This window comes from Arctopsyche grandis, chromosome 2 (genome assembly GCF_051622035.1).
Source record: "Arctopsyche grandis isolate Sample6627 chromosome 2, ASM5162203v2, whole genome shotgun sequence".
Classification (NCBI taxonomy): Eukaryota; Metazoa; Arthropoda; class Insecta; order Trichoptera; family Hydropsychidae; genus Arctopsyche; species Arctopsyche grandis.
In genome coordinates, this window is record NC_135356.1 from 1,827,207 (window position 1) to 1,847,446 (window position 20,240).

The 20,240-nt window shown below is 32.9% G+C and overlaps 1 protein-coding gene across 1 annotated transcript in view; it reads right to left on the reverse strand.

The window, feature by feature from the left end:
* Positions 1-4,229: 4,229 nt before the first annotated feature.
* LOC143922815 (uncharacterized) overlaps positions 4,230-20,240 on the reverse strand; it is a 189,940-nt gene continuing 173,929 nt past the window's right edge. Inside the window, exons 8-27 of the mRNA XM_077446146.1 lie at positions 18,126-18,262; positions 16,306-16,355; positions 16,091-16,234; positions 14,504-14,669; positions 12,293-12,387; positions 11,267-11,430; positions 10,121-10,297; positions 9,802-10,033; positions 9,527-9,685; positions 9,226-9,323; positions 8,967-9,147; positions 8,316-8,444; positions 8,125-8,230; positions 7,942-8,050; positions 7,722-7,863; positions 6,917-7,074; positions 6,671-6,834; positions 6,530-6,627; positions 6,356-6,459; positions 4,230-5,432 (exon numbers count right to left, since the gene is read on the reverse strand). Coding sequence (XP_077302272.1) covers positions 5,357-5,432; positions 6,356-6,459; positions 6,530-6,627; positions 6,671-6,834; positions 6,917-7,074; positions 7,722-7,863; positions 7,942-8,050; positions 8,125-8,230; positions 8,316-8,444; positions 8,967-9,147; positions 9,226-9,323; positions 9,527-9,685; positions 9,802-10,033; positions 10,121-10,297; positions 11,267-11,430; positions 12,293-12,387; positions 14,504-14,669; positions 16,091-16,234; positions 16,306-16,355; positions 18,126-18,262 — 2,689 coding nt within the window. The 3' untranslated portion in view covers positions 4,230-5,356. The remainder of the gene's footprint in view (positions 5,433-6,355; positions 6,460-6,529; positions 6,628-6,670; positions 6,835-6,916; positions 7,075-7,721; positions 7,864-7,941; positions 8,051-8,124; positions 8,231-8,315; positions 8,445-8,966; positions 9,148-9,225; positions 9,324-9,526; positions 9,686-9,801; positions 10,034-10,120; positions 10,298-11,266; positions 11,431-12,292; positions 12,388-14,503; positions 14,670-16,090; positions 16,235-16,305; positions 16,356-18,125; positions 18,263-20,240) is intronic.

Genomic DNA, 20,240 nt, shown 5'->3' on the forward strand with positions numbered 1-20,240 from the left:
TATTTTTTAATCCTACTTTTCTACTTTTTCTGTCCAGCTGTGTTAGTCTGTAAATTAGGTCAGCTGGATCACGAGCAATTAAAACTATATCGTCTGCGAACCGAAGGTGACTCAAGAAGCGACCGTTGATGCTTACTCCGGCTGTGTCCCATTCCAAGATCCTGAAAACGCCCTCAAGCACCGCATTGAATAGTTTAGGAGATATGTTTTCTCCCGGTCTCCGTGACGGGCCGGAATGTGAAATGCCGGAAAACGCAAATATCGGAAGGCAAAGATCGAAAATCAAAAGATCTTAAGTCGAAAGATCAAAAAAAAGGATGCATGGTAAACGGTACATACTCACTTAATTTGCGCGAGCAGGATACAACAGGAACAAGAGGAACAGGCTTTTCCTCCCGTATTCTGCGCGCGCACATTAATACCGTTTACCATGCACCCTTTTTTTTTGATCTTTTGATTTTCGATCTTTGCCTTCCGATATTTGCGTTTTCGGGCGTTTCACTTTCGGGCCCGTGAGGTAGACCCATATGTATACCCTCACACATTTTTCCTAACCAAAAAAAGAAAATACATTTTGTATATTTTGTAAGCGTATATTTATCTTAGCCACCACACGGTGAGCAGAGCCAATTCGTAATTTTGTTTGGGATGGTCGCTTATTTCCCGTGGTCCCGTGGTTGCCAGCCTCAGTTAATATGCTGCTCAGTGCCGGCCTTACACCCTATGGCACCCTCGGACAATTCTTTTCTAAGCGTCCCTAGAAAAAATATTAAAACATGGGTTACCATCCTCCTTTTTCCGGGCTTAGGACCGGCAGAAAAGTGGTTAACAAGGTTTCCCAACCCCACCGGTGGAGCTTATAATATCAGATTTTATAATGATATCACATTTTGAATTCGTGGTGGGCTTAAATTGAAGATCGGCACAATATTTACGAAGTTCGTTTCTTTCCGGCAGATTGTCTACAAAATACAAAAAACCCCACGTCTTTGAATATTCGTTCAACTGCTCGAATTTTTCTTTCATTGACACCAATGTTAAGGATTAAGAGAGGATTAAAAAACTCGACCTCTAACTATGTATTTCTCAGGACAAATGATTAAATCGTTTTCTGTATTTTCGTCAAATTGCCGTTTCACTTTTTAATTATTTAAATACCGACTCTATTTGTAATTCCACTGCTAAATCTTTAGCTGAAACTTTATTCAAATATTTTTTTTAAGGAATATAATTGCACGTAATCATTTGTCATAATCTTCCAGCGATATATTGAAGCTGAAAATAGGGTAAACAATCTTTGGAGAATACCGAAAAAAAATTGTGATGTTACAGAAGATTTCTCAGCGGCATAGATACATACATATGTATAGCACAATATTTAAATTGTGGATGCCACAGTGAAATGTGAAACTAATATTTTTGATAGGCATAATAGGGAATATAAAAGGGAATGCGCCTTCACCCAATGAATGGACTTTGCCGAGTACATATGTTTAGCGCTCTGATCTAAAATTTTGTAGCGCTTTTGGCGCTCTAATTTTAAATTTTGAAGCGTCTTCGGCGCATCAAGTGGCGCCCTAACTTGCTCGGCGCTCTCGGGCACCGTCTAATCCAGCCCCCCTAAAACCAGTACTTATGTTACTCTAGTCCATCGAGGCAAATGTAAAAGATCCGTATATCCATATTCAGAAGGTCGCTTTAAATATTCTTGAACAAATACATTACCCTTTTCCTAAAATTATGGTGTCAAATAAGTTTAACCCAAAAATGTTACTCCTGCCTAGTTGCAACACTGGTTGTACGTATGTACATAGTATGTGCTAAATATATAGTAAGGTTTGTAAGGTATTAAATAAAAAGGATATTACGTTAATACCATTTATTTATCATAGACTTTTTTTTTTTGGTCAATATGCATAAACCACAATAAATTTCTAACATTTTATTTCTAACAATCATATAATAATTAAATGTGTCTATTACAATATATGTATGTGTCTGGATAATTTCTCTCATATTTGATGAACAGTACATAAATAAATATACTTTAAAAATGGTAACTTCTATAAATCTCTTCACAATAGGATTAACATGATATAAAAAAATATGCATTGTGATAAACTGCCCATAAATTTTGACTTACGGAACATAATAAAAATATAATTTCTTGACGACTACCTTCATAGTTGTTTCATATATTTTGTATGTTTTTAATTTTGATAAATATAAATATATATTTGATGATTTTGGTTTAGTAAACATACATTTATATAATTTATTCTAACAATTATCTTTCATATTATATAAATATTTATGGGAATATAATAATAATGTTCAATAATCAATTAATTAAGAATCAGGTAAAATTATTAAAATAACATTATTAAAACAACTCATTAAGAAAATTATTAAAATATAATAATTTCAACCATTTTTTTGTTTTATAAAAATACAACATATTTAATCAAAATAAATGTGAAAAAATCAAATATATGTATGCAGTTGCTTGCTAAAAAAAAATATTAAAAAAAATAATATTAGAGAAAAGCTGAATTAATTTTAATTTTTTTTTTGTCATTTTATGACACACATATAACATCTATATTTCATATTTTGTTAAATTTAGTGAATATATAGTTGTTCTTAAGTAGCATGCAAATATAATAATTTAACCCTAATAAAACATTGTAAATGTTTTTCCAATACAATTAATGATATTCGCTCAGTTTCACAAATTTGTTGAAATTTTCAAGCAACTAATTGACCCAACCATGATAATTTAAACATTTCTATCTAATGAACTTTACACATCCCGATGATAATGATAATACCACCCAATTCTAAAAAATGCCTCTCTATAAACTTGGACTCATAATATCATTTTAATTTAAGACAATTTCACAAAAATTTCAATTATATATTATAGTTATCAGACATCAATAAATTTTTAATTTGATTAATATATTATGCATTGATTTTAAGATTAACATTTATATTAGACACAATAAATACATGTGGGTATACATAATATTATCAATCGAGAGTACACATTGTACATAATATAAAATAAATAGGTGATGATTTATCAGCGATTGATAAGATGGTAACAGAAGAAAAAGAGAAACAAAAATGTATACATGTATATATATATATATATATATATATATACATATATAATAATAAAAAGAATGCGTTAAACAATACAAAGCTTCGGTGAAAGTAAAATGTTTGAAATATTGTGACACTTGAAATTGAAGGTTGAGCCTTAAAAAATCACAAACAGGTCTCAATCATTTCAATTCGCGAGTCACAAAAATCAAAATAAAAATCTTTGGACCAAAATATTATCTTAAGACTATTTTTTTTTATTTTAAATTTGACTCCATTTTGATAATTGGCATCACAAAAATTGTCTAATTTTGTTTTCTCGTAATTATAACTGTTACAACATCAATAATGGGAATATTCTGGTTATACTTATATACTGATCTAGATAGAGTTGACTCTACTTTGATGAATAGTATTATTGTAATAATAATTGTTACAACATCAATAATGGGAATATTCTGGTTATACATATACTGATCTAGATAGAGTTGACTCTACTTTGATAAATAGTATTATTGTAATAATAATTGTTACAACATCAATAATGGGAATATTCTGGTTATACATATACTGATCTAGATAGAGTTGACTCTACTTTGATAAATAGTATTATTGTAATAATAATTGTTACAACATCAATAATGGGAATATTCTGGTTCTACATACTGATCTACATACATATATATATTTTAAAATTGATTCTATTTTGATGTTTTGGCATCAGAAAAATTCTCTTATTCTGTATTCTGGTAATTATAATTGTCACAACATCAATAAGTGGAATGTTCTGATCTAGATAGATATATTTTTATATTTGATGAATTGTCATCACAAAAATTCTCTCATTCCGTATTCTTGTAATTATAATTGTCACAACATTGATAATTGGAATGTTCAGGTTTTACATACTGATCTAATAGATATTATACTTTTAGATTTGACTCTATTTTGATGAATGCCAATTGTTGGCGTCACAAAAATTCTCTCATTCTGTATCCTTGTAATATGTAAATTGTAATTACAACATCGTTAACTGGAATGTTTTGGCTCTATGTACTGATAAACATATACATACATTCGTAATGCATACTCAAAGAAAATATTTTATTTTTTATTTTTTTAGATTGGATAGATATTCCATTTTGAAAAAAAAACCACTCAAAATATTTTCAAGTGACGATCCCGTGTCGATGTTAATTTTTTTCCACTTGCAACCGGTTAGCTATCTGTATATTCTTAGAGTGGCCTACATTTTGATTGAAATACACACCGTGCTAAGAACCACATATCGTTAATATAAAGGTTTTGTGAAGAAGTCTGAGGGAAATTACACAATGACTAGTAATGACTTATAGTAATTCAAAATCACTAAAAGTGTCTCTTGAAAAACTTCAAATTTTGAGTTGTAACATTGTTATCACAAACGAGTGACTTGACGTTCTTTTGAGGTTGTAGAGTAAGCACAAAATCTTTAAATATGCATCGAAATAAAATCGGATAAAACTACATGCTTCCATGAAATTTTTAATGAAAATTGCATCTTTTGTTGTCAGTATATTTTGATGCATACCATATGTACACCTTTAAAGGAGAAAACTAGACTTTAATTTAAAGATTTTACAAAACAATTGTTTATAAGTGTCTTTATCATCATTACATAATTAATCTAAAAACATAATTTAACTTTCTTCAGTTGGTTGTGACACACATTACATTTCTTTGTCTTCTTGTAATAGACATAATATAAATATTGACGACATTAAGACACACCTTTACTAATTTACATAATTATATATGTATATTATAAAAATATTGACTGTAAGCATTTTTAAAAATTGGATTTTCTATTATTTCGAGGGTTTTGTATATAAATAAGTTTTTGTTCTAAGAAAATACTATATATGTATATACATATACATATGCATCTATACATACATACATATGTTAAAGTGTTACAGAATAGGACATTATAAAATAAACTTTTATTACACAAGCTCGGTTAAACTATTCCAAAAGCAACGCTACATAAATGTATTGTAAATTTGAAATATGTATACATAATATGTAATTTTTTGCTATCAGCGTTTATGTGGTCTGCTGAATATACCGATACTACCTTGAGAATTAGGCCGCTCTCTCCAGTGAATGGTTCCTCCACTTCTTAAAAAAGAAGTCGAGTTGCATTCATACATTATAATTTCAAAATGGATATCTACTCCTAAATCTTATCGTCAATTTAAAGCTTTTTTTATTCAAAGATGCCTTTTACAACATCTGGACTATGGAGCTGAGATCGTTGTCCACCTTCTGAGTCATGTTGAGATCTGCATTCGTAAATAAATAACACATTTTAGATAACAAAAGGGGTTAGGTGATCATTGGTCACAATGCGCTCGCCCAAAAGTCACTAAAATCTCTATAACGGAAAATCTGGCAGCTGAAAAGTCCATCATACTAACGACAACTATCACATTAACGCGAACTCGAGCGCTAAATATTCCATATTCGTGATTTTCATGGCAAAAATTGTTTTTTTTTAGGCGATCGTAATGTGACTAATAATTCAATTACACTGTTCGACAAATGACGACTTTTTTTATGGTCCAGAGACAAGATATGACTTTTCTCATAGATCTATGTCCAGTGAACACGAATCTGGTAATAAAAAATGTTTATTGGCTCGAGATTCAGAGATATATAATATGTGTTTTTTAAATCGCGCGATTTTTCTATATCTTGGTGTTGTTCGGTCGATGTCTCAAAATATGTCGATTTCCTGTTCAAAATGAATATTGTAATCTATAGTCGGGTATTTTATCTTTCATTTGTAGTACTTTTTAGCTTTCAAATCTCTCTAAGTAGTCGTCTAGTTCAAATCAAAAGTCAAAAGTACGTATTTTCACTTGGGATTTTTTCCCACTGTTAATACTATTTTATATTGAGTATTTTCTATTGAAACATGTTTATTGGGATAGTGTTCTAGCCACACTATTTTTTGTTTTCGTTTAAAAGGGTTAATTGGAAATGAGCTGAATTTTAAATCGGTAAAATTGCGAGCTAAAAATTCGCTACTATTATTTACTAGTATTTACACGAATATTACCAGATTCGTGTTTACTGAGCATAGATCTATAAGAAAAGTCATATCTCATCTCTGAACCATTTTTTGTGTCGAACAATGTTACCAACAAAAAGGTGTGCAAAAAATATAAGTAATATAAATAAATATAAATAAAAATATACTTACGTAGATGGGAGCATCAAATATTTCCTCTTAGTCTGTAGATTGACAGCTTCAGCTATAGCCGGTTCGATAACACAGGGTGTTAGAGATGAAACTTTTGCCGGTGACTGAAATAAAAAAATTTAAATTACTAAATAGTTTCAATGGATTATTAAATAGATTTAAAAAATTTTATACTTTGTCATATTTCGAAGTAGTTGCTGGGCTGCTGTCTCTTGAAATGTGTTTGCTTTTTATCAGAGGATTCTTCGATATGGCTAATCCCCTGCGAAGCGCTGCCCTATAATTTGACACATTTTTTCATTAATTTATTTTTGCTTAATAACAATTGTAGACAAGTGGACAAACAATACCTTGGTGGACAGGGAGGTGGATAACTTGTTCCTCTGGTGTCAGGTCCCAGGGCTCCAGCCGGAGGCCCAGCCCTCAAGTACATTTGCCTATTTGGGTCCCTCGGTATAGTCTCAACCACTTTAGGTATCCTGTTGGCGACAAGTGCATATTGATTAAACCTTAAACTGTATTTAAGACAAGATAATATGATAGTATGTATTTATATCGTACTTCAATACGGTATTCGGTTCAATGGAAGCCAAGTCTGGCATGCTTTGACCGAGTGTTAATGCGTGTAGTGGTTGAACACTCAGTGTATTGGGCGTTGCTTGTATAACTTGTTGACGAATTTGATGTTTCTGACCAGGACTCTTTGATCGTAGAATATGCTATGAAAAAAAATAATGTATATAATATACGTATGTACACAGTTATCGGTGCTTCTTTGCTCATTGCCCTTTATTAAGTGGTGTTGTATCCGATGAAATATCTTCGCATGGGTTATCGCTAACGTGATCATACGTCCCGTTTTTAGGTAGCCTATCCCGTTGTCCCCAAGTACAGCTTCGGGACGTTGAAATGTCCCGTTTTCAAACTGAGAGCAGCCCACGGTAACAAATTTTTATGCCGGTCCGGCACTAATCCACCCATAGACAGGGTCTTTTCCCTTATAAATAAGTTGTGAACAAGCGAAACACAGTTGCGAGTCGCAGTTCTTAAAGCAATGCTAATTACCAAAGTAAATTTTAAGAAATCCTGCCAAGAATTTCATTATTGTTTAAAATCTAACACCAAAAATACTTAAGGAAATTTGTTCCTAAGAAAAATATAAGACCACACAAATTATTTATTTTCACGTGTTCATTCCTGTTGTTTTCATTAAAAAATAAAAAATATACGTTTTCTTGAATACACATATGTATATGTATACATATATAACCAAAAATTGGTAGATGTCTCGTTTTGAGGAAAAAAATAAATGGTCACGTTAGTTATGGCATATTAAGTTATTAAATAAATACTAATAAAAAAATACCTTTTGGTTTGATTCTGGATAGAAATAATCCGGATTCCATTCATCGCTACTCATCGATATTGTGTGGCGATCGATAGAAGTATCCCCGCTGCCAATTCTACGAGTACTTGTAGCTCCATACTCATTAGTGTCGTAAGAGCCACTGCAATGACGATTCTTTTTAATAACTAGGTGAAAACTCGTTATCAACATCCAGGCTATACGTGAAATTATTATTTACCTGCAAGATTGTTGGTAGCTCGACATGCGCGAAGTTCTGGAACTGTCTCTGGACCTTCCTCTCGAGCCACCCCTCGAGTTGCTCCTGTTTGCCCTTGGATCTGCTGATCCTTTGAGAAGCAAATTTAAAACAGTCAATATTTGAGTTGTGAATGATAAACTGATTGAATTTTATAAATTATACCGTTGTTATTTTCTCGCTCTAGAGACACTCCATGCACCATGGTCGATACTCGACCTTGGGCGGCTTTTATTAATGCGTTTCTAGACTTTTCCGGATGGGCGACTTCCTAAAAACCAACATTATTCATTCTTATATGAGTTAAAAACAAATATATATATATATAATTGTAATCGAAGGGGAATAATGTTAACTTTTTTTTCAATATCAGTGTCTGAGAGGGAATCGGTGTCAAATTCCATGTTATACTTAGCCGGCTGCTGATGATACATTCGAGCCAGTTTGACTGTCATTTTTGCTTCATTGATGGCGTTTTCCCAAGTCTATATCATAAATATCAATCATGTACAAAGTATAATAATTATATATACAGGTTTTTCATTCCAAATTGACCGTTTTTCTTTTCAAATTGACACACCCCTTTTCAATGTCAATTTCCAATGAAAAAGGGTCAATTTGAAAGGAAAAAGGTTTAATTTGAAATGAATAAAGGTCAATTTAAAATGAAAATGGGTACATTTGGAATGAAAAACCAATATCATTTGAAGTAAGTACATATTTGAACTCTGAAAAATTAATTAATTAATTAATTAATCACACGTTCATTGTAAAAACTTCTACACAAATAGTAGTGCGTCTAAGAAAAAATCTCAGAATAAGAGTCATGTAGGTAAAAGACCACTGGATCAATTCAGAAGAAGTTGAGATATGAATGTGAGGTCAATTTGTGAAAGGTTAGGTTTATACTAGGTTTACACAGTTCTTTTGGAAAGATGCTGGAGACTTAATCAAACAATTTTTAGATAAGGTATAATTTTAATAGATAAGAGAATAATAATAGTAACCTTCAGAGAAGGATAGAAAGCAGTCTCCTTGTGGCTACCATTTATATCACTGAATGAAAAGAAATTCACCGCAGTGCCAGTATCGTCCACATAAACAAATTGTAATGTTACCAATTCTTCTTTACCATCTTTCATCTGTGTTATAGGATATAATTTCAGTTTATCAACCATGTACTTTTGGCTAAATAACAAAAAAAGTCAAATAAATAATCATTAAATTAAATTATTTGTCAGTTTAAAAAAATCTTTGCTCGCTAACCGTATCACTTTATAAGTAACTTCATCCTCCGGTCTTTTCCTTTTTGACTGAGCACACACCAGTAACATGTCCGTTAGAAGAAATGCTTTGATCTCAATCTAAAATTCATAAATAAAAAAAAAAAAATAACACAATTCAATTAAATCATAAAAACTGCATATTTGACATTCCTGGTGCAGATTCAAGTTGAAAAAGCATACATTTATGTACTTATGTTTATAATACTTATGCGTATATAAATTTGAAAGATTAGTAAGTTGATAAATAATTAAGGTAATGGAAAAAAAAAAAGCAACAATACATTTGATTTAGAAAAACGAGGATCAAGATTATCCTTCATGCGCAGATCTCCTTGCAATATTAGAATACGGCGATGTTTTGGATCACAACCAGGTATAGGACCTTTCAGATTCAAGTTTAAATACTCTCTGAGGATCGGTTCTAATTCTTCATCTTTGTCCTGTATAAACATAAACAAATTAAATTAAATCATTCTTTCGTCCATCAAAAAAACTTGTTTTCATTAAAATTTGGATAAAATAGAGTTTATAATCCTCAATTGACCATAGCTCTTACTAATACATCATAGCCATCAATGCAGTTTATGACTTTATCCGTGATTGCAGAATCTTCCCAGTAACTAATACTGAGATTGACGATTTCCATGTAATTTTTGACGGTGTACAACATTTTCTCAATTGTTGTCCTCTCCGGTTCGTAGTCGGTCAAAGTATACATTGAGTCGAAGAGAAGGACGTACTTGGTCAAGCGTTGCATTGGTTTCACCAAAATATCTGCCAACTTCAATCTGAATTCACACAGCCAAATAAATACAATACCCAATATTATACACATAATAATTCAGCATGGAGAGTGTAGAAGAAAGACGACAAACCTATTACACTCCTTCTGCGATTCACACCAAGTTATATAAGCGGTGAAGATGGCGTTATTATCCATTATATGGCGTCTGTACTTTTGGACGTTCTTTTGCGCGTAGACAAATATCTCATATGGCTTGAATTTTTCGTGGAAATTCAATATTCCGTCGTACAAAAGCTGCGTGTTGAACCTGTCAGTGAATGGGGTTTGGCTTATTTTATATTATCATGTTTAATTGCATTTAAACGTTTTTAAATATCTAATATATTCCAGATAGCTTGGTACAATAGGCAAAAATATCGTGATTGGTACATATGTATGTACATACATATATATGTATTTATAATTTTATGAATACATATGTATTTATTTGATTTTGATTTTTAAATGCTTTTTATTATTACTAAATTATGTTCGCAATACATCTTGTATCTATTTTAATAGCTACTGATCTACTGATCATTTTCTATTTTACAATTTTAATTTAATTATGTTAGTAATCATAGTATCATATTATTCTAATGTTAATGTGCGGCATAATAGGAAAAATAGCCCAAAAACCTATTTACAATTCTATATGCATTTATAATTTTATCAATACATATGTATAATGTTTATAATAATGACCAGACTGTTTTACTCAATCAATTATCTACTTTGGATAATAATTAATGTTAATTGAAAAATGGTGCAAATTTACACATTTGACCATAGATGTATTTGTGGATATTACTTGATATGTATCCATGTACTTTGTATAATACTTATAATATTTGTATCAAGTGTACAATGTTTCTGGTCAGGAAGGCGCATTGGGGTTACAGTTAGTTACATTAAAGATGAAATAAAAAATAAAATTAGGAACTCAAATGCATTGCATCTTCCTAGGAATTCCTCTATTGCTTAAACCTTCTTTTTTCAACATTGATAATTTTACGTCGTAGCATTCAAACAATCAGATACCGTTTTGACTTTTCTACTGGGCTATTCCCAATAAGCGAGGCGTTTTGTTACAGTCGGTTTCACGAGCGAACGCATTATATCGACGAGTTTTGAACGCCCCTTTCGCCCGTAAAACCAACTATGTACTACACCTGAAAATGTCGAACAACATCTGGCGTACATGTTTGCATATACATATAAATTTCATATAACAAACCTTTCTTTGCGAGCGACCGCGTCAGCAAACATGGGATACAAATAAGTTCCCCAATACGCCAGGTTCACGTTCAGCACGTCTGTGATGTTTGCGAAGATTTTCTTGCTATCCACATCCGTCATGATGCCATCGGCTTGCAGGGCATAAGCTGCTGAATAGAAGATCTGAAAGATTTATCGAAATGTCAGTGCATTCAATGATTCATTCATGTACATATGTATATACATACAAGGCACTGTTACGTGAAAATTTAAATTTAAATTTAAATAAATATAAATTTCAATAATAATATATGTAAAAGACGACTGTCGCTAAATATGTATGTTTGTGACGGACGATCAACCAGTATGGGGAACCAATCACAGCCGAGTAATCGAGACGCCGGGAAGCGTGGTAGTGGGGGAGGGGGGGGGGGGGGGCTTCGAGCGTCGTCGCATTCGCCGAGTGCGACGACCCTGGAGCGCGCGAGGTGTCGGGGGCGCGGGCGCTGGGGGCGTCGGGGGTCGCGGGGGCGAAGCCCCTAGGGCACATGCACACATTCATTCTCATTTCCAACGGGATGGATCGCTAAGTGTATAATGTGCCACTTTTATTACGATTAATATTCCTTTGATTCCTTTTCGAAACCACCCGTTGAAATCAACAGGCGCAACACTAGTTTTTTTTACATAATAATGGCGAAATCACACAGCGTGGGATGTGCGACGTGGTTTTTTTTTAGATAGTTTTAAACATATAGAAAAAATGTGGTGTACATGGTACCATACATGGTATCGTCTTTTCAAAACGAAACATTCGAGCTGTTTCGTTGGAATTCTATAGCAGTGTTAATCTTCGCTTGACATAGTAATACCTTACGGGTTTACGGAAACCCATGGAAACCATTAGGGCGACACCACTGACTGTGTTGGCATCCAGAGGTTTTTTCAAAGAATTGGGAGAATTTTTCGTTGAAAAGGGTTTTTGCGCAAATACATAGGATGTCACCATTGTAATTATTATTCGATTGATGGCAGTGGTACGAACCTCAACAGCTGTTCTGATGTGCTTTATGTAGGATGCTTCGGTGGCTATCATTTCCAAAATCACTCTCTGCCTGTTCGCTTCCCTCTCGCTCAGTTCTGCAACACATAATTGGAGTTTCAATTGAAGGTTCTGTATACATAATGAGATTTTGCCCTTCAAAGACACATGCATTTCAATATTGTCCTTTGTATAAACCTAAAGTACTGTTAAATTGCATTAAAGGCTGAAAAGCACTTTGATAGACGATACACTTGCAACAGCGGTACACCATACATATGTATATTCATATTATTTTCTTACAGCCAAACAAATTTCCAAAATAATAATTCAAGTATTTTTTAAGTAGAAAAATCTTTTTTTCTGGACATTTTAACAAAATGTTTTGTTAAATACTTTTCAGCTCTTATTGTTATAATTTTTAATAAGTTTCAACTGCGAGAACAAGATGAGGAGGCACGAGGAACAAAATGATTGAAATGACGAATTTATAGCATACTAAAAATTACAAATGAAGAGCTTCGCCAAATTATGAACACTGTCGATCTTCTTTATTTTTGCAAGGTTTATTTTCTTGCACGAACGAAAACCAAGCACTTGATTAGACAATGTTTTTGTCAAAATATGACATATTGGCCGGTTAGAGATTTGGCTTCACGATATACATACATACATACATATGTATGTATGTAAATCGTCATTGATAACACTGTTCGACAAATGACGACTTTTTTTTTTGGTTCAGAGACAAGATATGACTTTTTGAAACATGTTTATTGGGATAGTGTTATGACTAGAGACCGGAATCTGAACCGGCTGTTTATTGTTCAAAGATTGTAAATGCATTGTTAAAGGTTTGCCGAACCTTTTTTACAAAGGATTTACAACAATGGAACAATACGCGACGCGTTTCCGGCCCCTTCAGATTCCGACCTCTAGTTATGACTAAAGCCCGGACTCCTAGCGCACCGTTCATTGTTCAAATGTTGTAAATGCATTGTTAAAGGTTTGCCGAACCTTTGCCAACGATTGAACAATGACCGGCGCGCCTTGGGTCCGTTCTCTAGTTATGACCATGCTATTTTGTGTGGTCATAACTAGAGAACGATATATAATATGTGTTTTTTAAATCGCGCGATTTTTCTATATTTTGGTGTTGTCCGGTCGATGTCTCAAAATACGTCAATTTCCTGTTCAAAATGAATATTGGAACCTAAAGTCGGGTATTTTATCTTTCGTTTATAGTACTTTTCAGCTTTCAAATCTCTCTAAGTAGTCGTCCAGTTTAAATCAAAAGTCAAAAGTACGTATTTTCACTTGGCATTTTTTCCCACTGTTAATTCTATTTTATATTGAGTATTTTCTATTGAAACATGTTTATTGGGATATTGTTTTGGCCACATTATTTTTTGTTTTCGTTTAAAAGGGTTAATGGAAGTGTGCCGAACTTTAAATCGGTAAAATTTCGAGCAAAAAACTCGTACTAGTATTTACTCGTATTTACACGAATCTGAATTGAATTAATAGGGATGATATATTAAATTGTCTTTATATGAGAATTAAATAAAATTCCACTTAGAAAAATCATATTTCGACTATTCTTGTGGATTAATAACAAAAATTCTATTGATAACTGGCCTACCTCGATAAAATAAACGAAAATAATAATTTTGAATTTTAAATTACTATGAAAGATTAAAAAAAATTGTATTGGATCCAAACTTTCTTTGAACAACAAAAACAAGGTATAGCACTATTAGCGGTGGCTTTGAGATATAGTAATGGACGAAGACCAAGTCATAAACCAATACAATATTGTTGAAAGTATTTGGCTTTTTCTTTCGGTCGGTTTTTTGGAACGCCTAGTATCACAGGAAATTTTTAGATGTCACTGTGAAGATGCCAAAATTAATTTCAAGTCAAAGCCTTAAATACTAAAGAGCGCGCACCGGTGTACTTATAGCGATGGAGTGGTTAAATAAATAAATAAATATAGTTTTTGTTTGCTTATGTTGATGTTGAAAATGCCACTTTAGAACAAATGGGATAAGTATGTTTGAAAATGGCCGTTTGTTGAAAAAGTCAACCACTGCTATTGAAAGTTCACTTTTCAACCTACAACGGTCAACTTCACAGTAGGCATATGCACACCGACAAGATATTATCGATCGATCGAAGTCAAAGGGAATTTTAATTAAAGCGAGAAAGACTTACGTGTGATGTCGAGCACCATTTCAATAGTTGTATCCTTAACATATAGGAGAGTTTTGTATGAACTGTGCGACAAAGTTATCGGCTCGAAATATGGAACCATCGGTATGCCGTTCTTCTCGAACTCCTTCAATTTCGCCTCCAAGCGTTCCATTTTCAAAGGATCGGTCTATTAATGATTGGAATGTAATCATACTATAGTTAGCTTTTATGCAGAGTACAAAGTAAACGTCAACACGCTCTACGAGCGAATATATGCAGTGGCGGCTCGTCCACATGGGCTGCGGGCTGCAGACCTCCCATTACAGTAAAAATGCATGCTATTTTTGTTTTCATTCCATCATCGGTTTGGTTAACGAGCTACTACAGCCTGATTAATCTCTGCAGCCCCCACCCCCCCCCCCCCAATATGAATTGTCACGAGCCGCTACTGCTATAGGTATTCTATATATTGGAAGTTTGGATAAGTTCGTGCCCGATCTTCACACACGGCGGTAAAGGATTTTTAACGGTAAACAGGCACGAACTTATGCAATCGTCTTATATGTATAATACTACATAATGTTGTATCCGATGACTAGAGACACGTATTTTGGGCATCTATTTTTGTCAATTATAGCATTTTCATTTTGCATTCTAGCGTTTTGGGGCATTAAAAATGTTCAATTGTAGCGTCTATTTAGCATCTACTTTTATGAATAAAATTTATAAAAATAGATGCGTAATATAATAAATTAATAATAAAATTAAAATTTATATACATGTATACAATTTAAAGACAACACAACAGTTAAAAAATAATATAATAAAATTACAGTACAAATTAAAATTTATTAAAACTCAACATGGAACATATTTCTACAGATTTTTTTTTGAGATTCGTGTGATTTTTTGAGATTCGTGGATTCACTTTTTATATTATCTAATAATTGTCTAAAAAAAGTGATGATATCCTTCCAAACATTGAGCCTCTGTTAATATATTAAACAATGGCAGGTTTCTATAAAACAAAACTGTTTCTTTAACATTAATATTAGATTTTGTACGGGCCACAGATGGATTGAATAGTTTACTCAATGTTTGTAGGAATAGATTTGTCTCATTTAGTCTTGAATTCGATTCCAGTTTTAATACCCTTTTTTGAGCAGCCTTTTGGACACACAGCTCCATCTGTCTTCTTTTGTTTACAGTAGTAGACAAAAGCAGTTGCTTGATTTCGACAGGAAAAACACCGTCTATGGTAAACTGCAAGCTCTGTTTTATCCACTCAATTTCTTCACATAATAAATGGGCAAAGGATAGGAAGACCCTTCTAAATCTATTCCGAATATTAGCATTTATGGCAAAATGCTTAAAACACGTGTCTCTACCGATGAAATATCATCGCATGGGTGTTGGCATATTAAGTTATTAAATAAAAAAAAATTAAAAGAAATCTGTCGATTTGATCGGCACGCGATAATTTGTTTTTCAAATACCTTTTAAATATATTTAATTTAATTTTTATATTTAATTGTTTAATATGAAAAAAAAAATGATAAAAACTATCTACCTACATATAAACAATAGAAAAATGAATTAATTTAGTACCTTGTGGCCAAACAGCAGTTTGTTGATTTTTCGCGACAGGCCATGTGGTTTATGATCGCTACAGGTTGGAGTAGATTTATGGCGACCACTGCCCTCTTCTGTCGATTTGCTGAAGAATTTGGTTTTGCCTGAAGTTTTCAATGTCTGAAATATTCAAAACGTGGATTAAAATCGAATCGAGCCGGAAATCGTACGTGAAATGAGCGAGAACTCACTTGGAATGAGTTCTTGTTGAACAGCCCTCCCTTCTTGTGGCCTTTCTTTTCTGAAAGTCGCATATTTTATATGTCAATATTAGCATAATCGCATTTTGGACACGTACACTTAGCACTCGCTTATCGGACGACAATTTCCCTTACGGAGAAATTAGGGGTGTGCAAATTGCAGCCTCATATACAATGTATACATATGTATTTATATTACTCATATAAAATGTATATGTATTTATATTACTCGTATACAATGTATAATTTATATGTACATATATTGTCAAATTGACAGACAATAATCTAGCATTTTGTCCAATAGCCGTTGGGTTTTGCTAGTTGTTGGGGCTTCCAAGCCGGTTTAAACCGAAACCGAAAAGCCGGGTTTTTGACCATTTTTCAAAACACAAAAAGCCGGCTTTTTAAAGTTTGCTTTAATTCATGTTTTTTTCCTCAAAATTAACAATTATGAATTTCAAATTTGTATGTTAGATCAAAACAAAAGTGTATATCCAAACTCTCTTAGGTAATAGTCGTATATTTCTTTGAACAACAGAAAAAAGCTACAGCACTTAGCGGTTGCTTTGAGATTTATAAACCAATAAAATATTATTGAAAGTAGTTTCAATAACCTACCCAAGTTCAGGTAGTAAAAGTATAGAAAACATTATTATCGCAAAATCTTACTCATTTTCTTGCGAATTTCGAGTTTTCAGCAATCTCGATTTCCGCCGAATTGTATAAAATGCTGTAAATTTAGTCATAAACTTCTCTGTGGATGATTGATATGTGTTTTTACTTTGTACAATACCGATAATAATTGTTTCAAATGTACAATGTTTCTGGCCAGAAAGGGTTTACCTGTTAGGCTTTCCTGCTATTCAATTTTAAACTATTGAAGCTTTTTCTAGATATCTTAAAGAAAAAAAAAAACGTAAGAGACTTTTTACGTGGTATTGAAAAACTGAACTAAACCAAATTGAGGATCACTCAAATAATCGTGAATATTTTCATACATAATAATAATTTAAACAGCAAATAGATTTTCTTTTTGAATAACTACTAGATTTATTACCGGGCTTCGCTCAGTATTTGTCATATAAACAGCTTAAACATGACTAATCTAATAGTAAACATTTTATTAAATTTATTTCAATAGTTTTATTTTATATAAATATATTTGAATACACATTTGTTCTTTTTTATTAAATTGACTGTCTCGAACAAACATATTATATAGTAAGTCTTTTATAATATATATATATATATATATATATATATATATATATATATATATATATATATATATATATATATATATATATATACTAGAATCCGGCGCCTGCGCCCCATGGCTACGCCCCGCGGCTGCGCCCCCTAGGGTTCCGTCCCAGGTATTTGCGCCCCATAGGGTTTCGCCCCCGGAGGCTCCACCCCCTAGGGCTTTGCTCCCAGCGTCTGTGCCCCCTAGGGCTTCGCCTCTGGCGTCTGCGCCTCTTAGGGCTCCACCCCCTAGGATTTTGCCCTCGGCGCCTTTGCCCCCGGGGACTTCGAATCCTTTGAATCGAAAAAACGGATTTCTACGACCCAACGAACGAAGGTTACATACATACAAAGTATCTTTCCAAATTATATATTAGATACATATGACGATATTCTTAATATCAAATTTAAAAAACATTGTACGAGCATCAAATTTTTGGTTCATTGAATTGAAACAAACGTGCGGTCAAACAGCGGTAGACCGCGGACTTAACGCGCAATTCCCTTGTCCGAAAAACGAGTGCTAAGTATTATTATTTATTCGTTTCCGAGTCGGCTAAAGTTACCCATCAAATATGCAGTGCGACCCGCAAGATGTCGCACGTCGGTCCTGTCCAAGGATAATGGGGCACACATACCCTCCAATCTTACGAAATAGTTCTCCATGTTTATTTGGCACCTGAGCGCTTGTTGAACGGCGCATCTGAAAACATATCATATTATAAACACATATTATATGTACATATTTCGAAGAGTACAACAATTTCCGCGTTGTCCTTCCTGCACTTGAGTGTGTTTCCTACGAAGAAGTGACAGGTTTAGGTTAGGTTTAGTGATTGTTTAACCCTTTGAGTGCTGACGTCTTATCTATTGAAAGCCGGCCACGCTGAAAATTTTGCCAACATTTTCCAACATTTTGCCAACAAGCAGGTATAAAAATTGTAGCTAATCCAAACAAATCCTAGATAACTACCGTCGAGGATTTCGAGTTTTGTAAAGGTGTGTTTAGACTCTCTAATATATCTTGCAACAATATAAAATAAACAAAAGAAGTCTATTGATGAATGTATTTTTCCGAAACAAGTTCCATCTTCTTCCTTGTTGTTAAAATGTAATGCTCACAAATCTAAATGCCAAGCCGCAATCTAAAATACTCAGCAGTTGGGTATTTCCAATTTCAAATTCTGCTACGGTCTGCTATGATACAATAAATAAATTCCGGTGTAAATCAGTCTTTATAAACATTGACACGAATTACACGACCCATGTTTAATGCATTTTTTTTCAATGCTACCTTGGAAAGGCTTACCGGGTAGTGTTCATGTTTACTTTGTACACGCTCAAAATACGACGCCTAACGGCGTTATTCAAGCTCATGGACTTTTTGTCAAAACGCTAATCAGCGTTGGTCAGCATTCAAAGGGGCAACATGTAGAATGCGCCGCAGGCGAATTTTTTTGCTCACGCTTGTCGTATTTTCGCTACTGTTGCTCTATGTATGTGCATTGTACATTGTAGAAGTTGTATTATTTATTTAGAATGTCATGCTTTTGTTGTGTTTATTTATGTAGGTATATATGTATGTGTGTATACCCATGTATGTGTACAGTAATGTATGTGGGTTTTTCAATAAAACACATGTGAAAGTATCCCAGGAAATATGGTCACTATTCATCATCCAAACGTACAATTTGAAAGAATAAAATCGAGTACACTTTATACGGCGACACGACACATTAATCAAATGTACATATATTTAAAATATGTACGGTTTCAATGAGAAATGCTTTTAGAGGGGATAATAGGTGTCATTCCGAACAAGAAATGCTTACTATTAAATTCGAAAAAGATACTGTAAAATAGATTCGCTACTGTAAAAATACATATTATATATCGTTGAGTAAACAATTAAGTGAAATCTAGATATAGAAATGTACGTATGTACATAATATATGTATATACACGCTAAGCTGACGTGAAAAAATATTATTTAATAACACTGTTCGGCAAATGACGACTTTTTTTCGATTCAGAGACGATATATGACTTTTCTTATAGATCTATAATATTATCAGAAACACGAATCTAGTAATAAAAATTGTTGATTGGCTCGAGATTCGGAGATATATGTGTTTTTTAAATCGCGCGATTTTTCTATATCTTGGTGTTGTTCGGTCGATGTCTCAAAATCTGTCAAATTCCTGTTCAAAATGAATATTGGAATCTATAGTCGGGTATTTTATATTTCATTTGTAGTACTTTTCAGCTTTCAAATGTCTCTAAGTAGTCGTCCAGTTCGAATCAAAAGTCAAAAGTACATATTTTCACTTGGGATTTTTTCCCACTGCTAATACTATTTTATATTGAGTATTTTCTATTGAAACATGTTTATTGGGATAGTGTTCTAGCCACACTATTTTTTGTTTTCGTTTAAAAGGGTTAGTTGTAAGTGTGCTGAATTTTAAATCGGTAAAATTGCGAGCTAAAAACTCGTACTAGTATTTACTCGTATTTACACGAATCTGAATTGGATTAATAGGGATAATATATTAAATTGTCTTTATATGAGAATTAAATATAATTCCACTAAGAAAAATCATATTTCGACTATTCTTGTGGATTAATAAAAAAAATTCTATTGATAACTGGCTTACCTCGATAAAATAAACAAAGTAATAAAA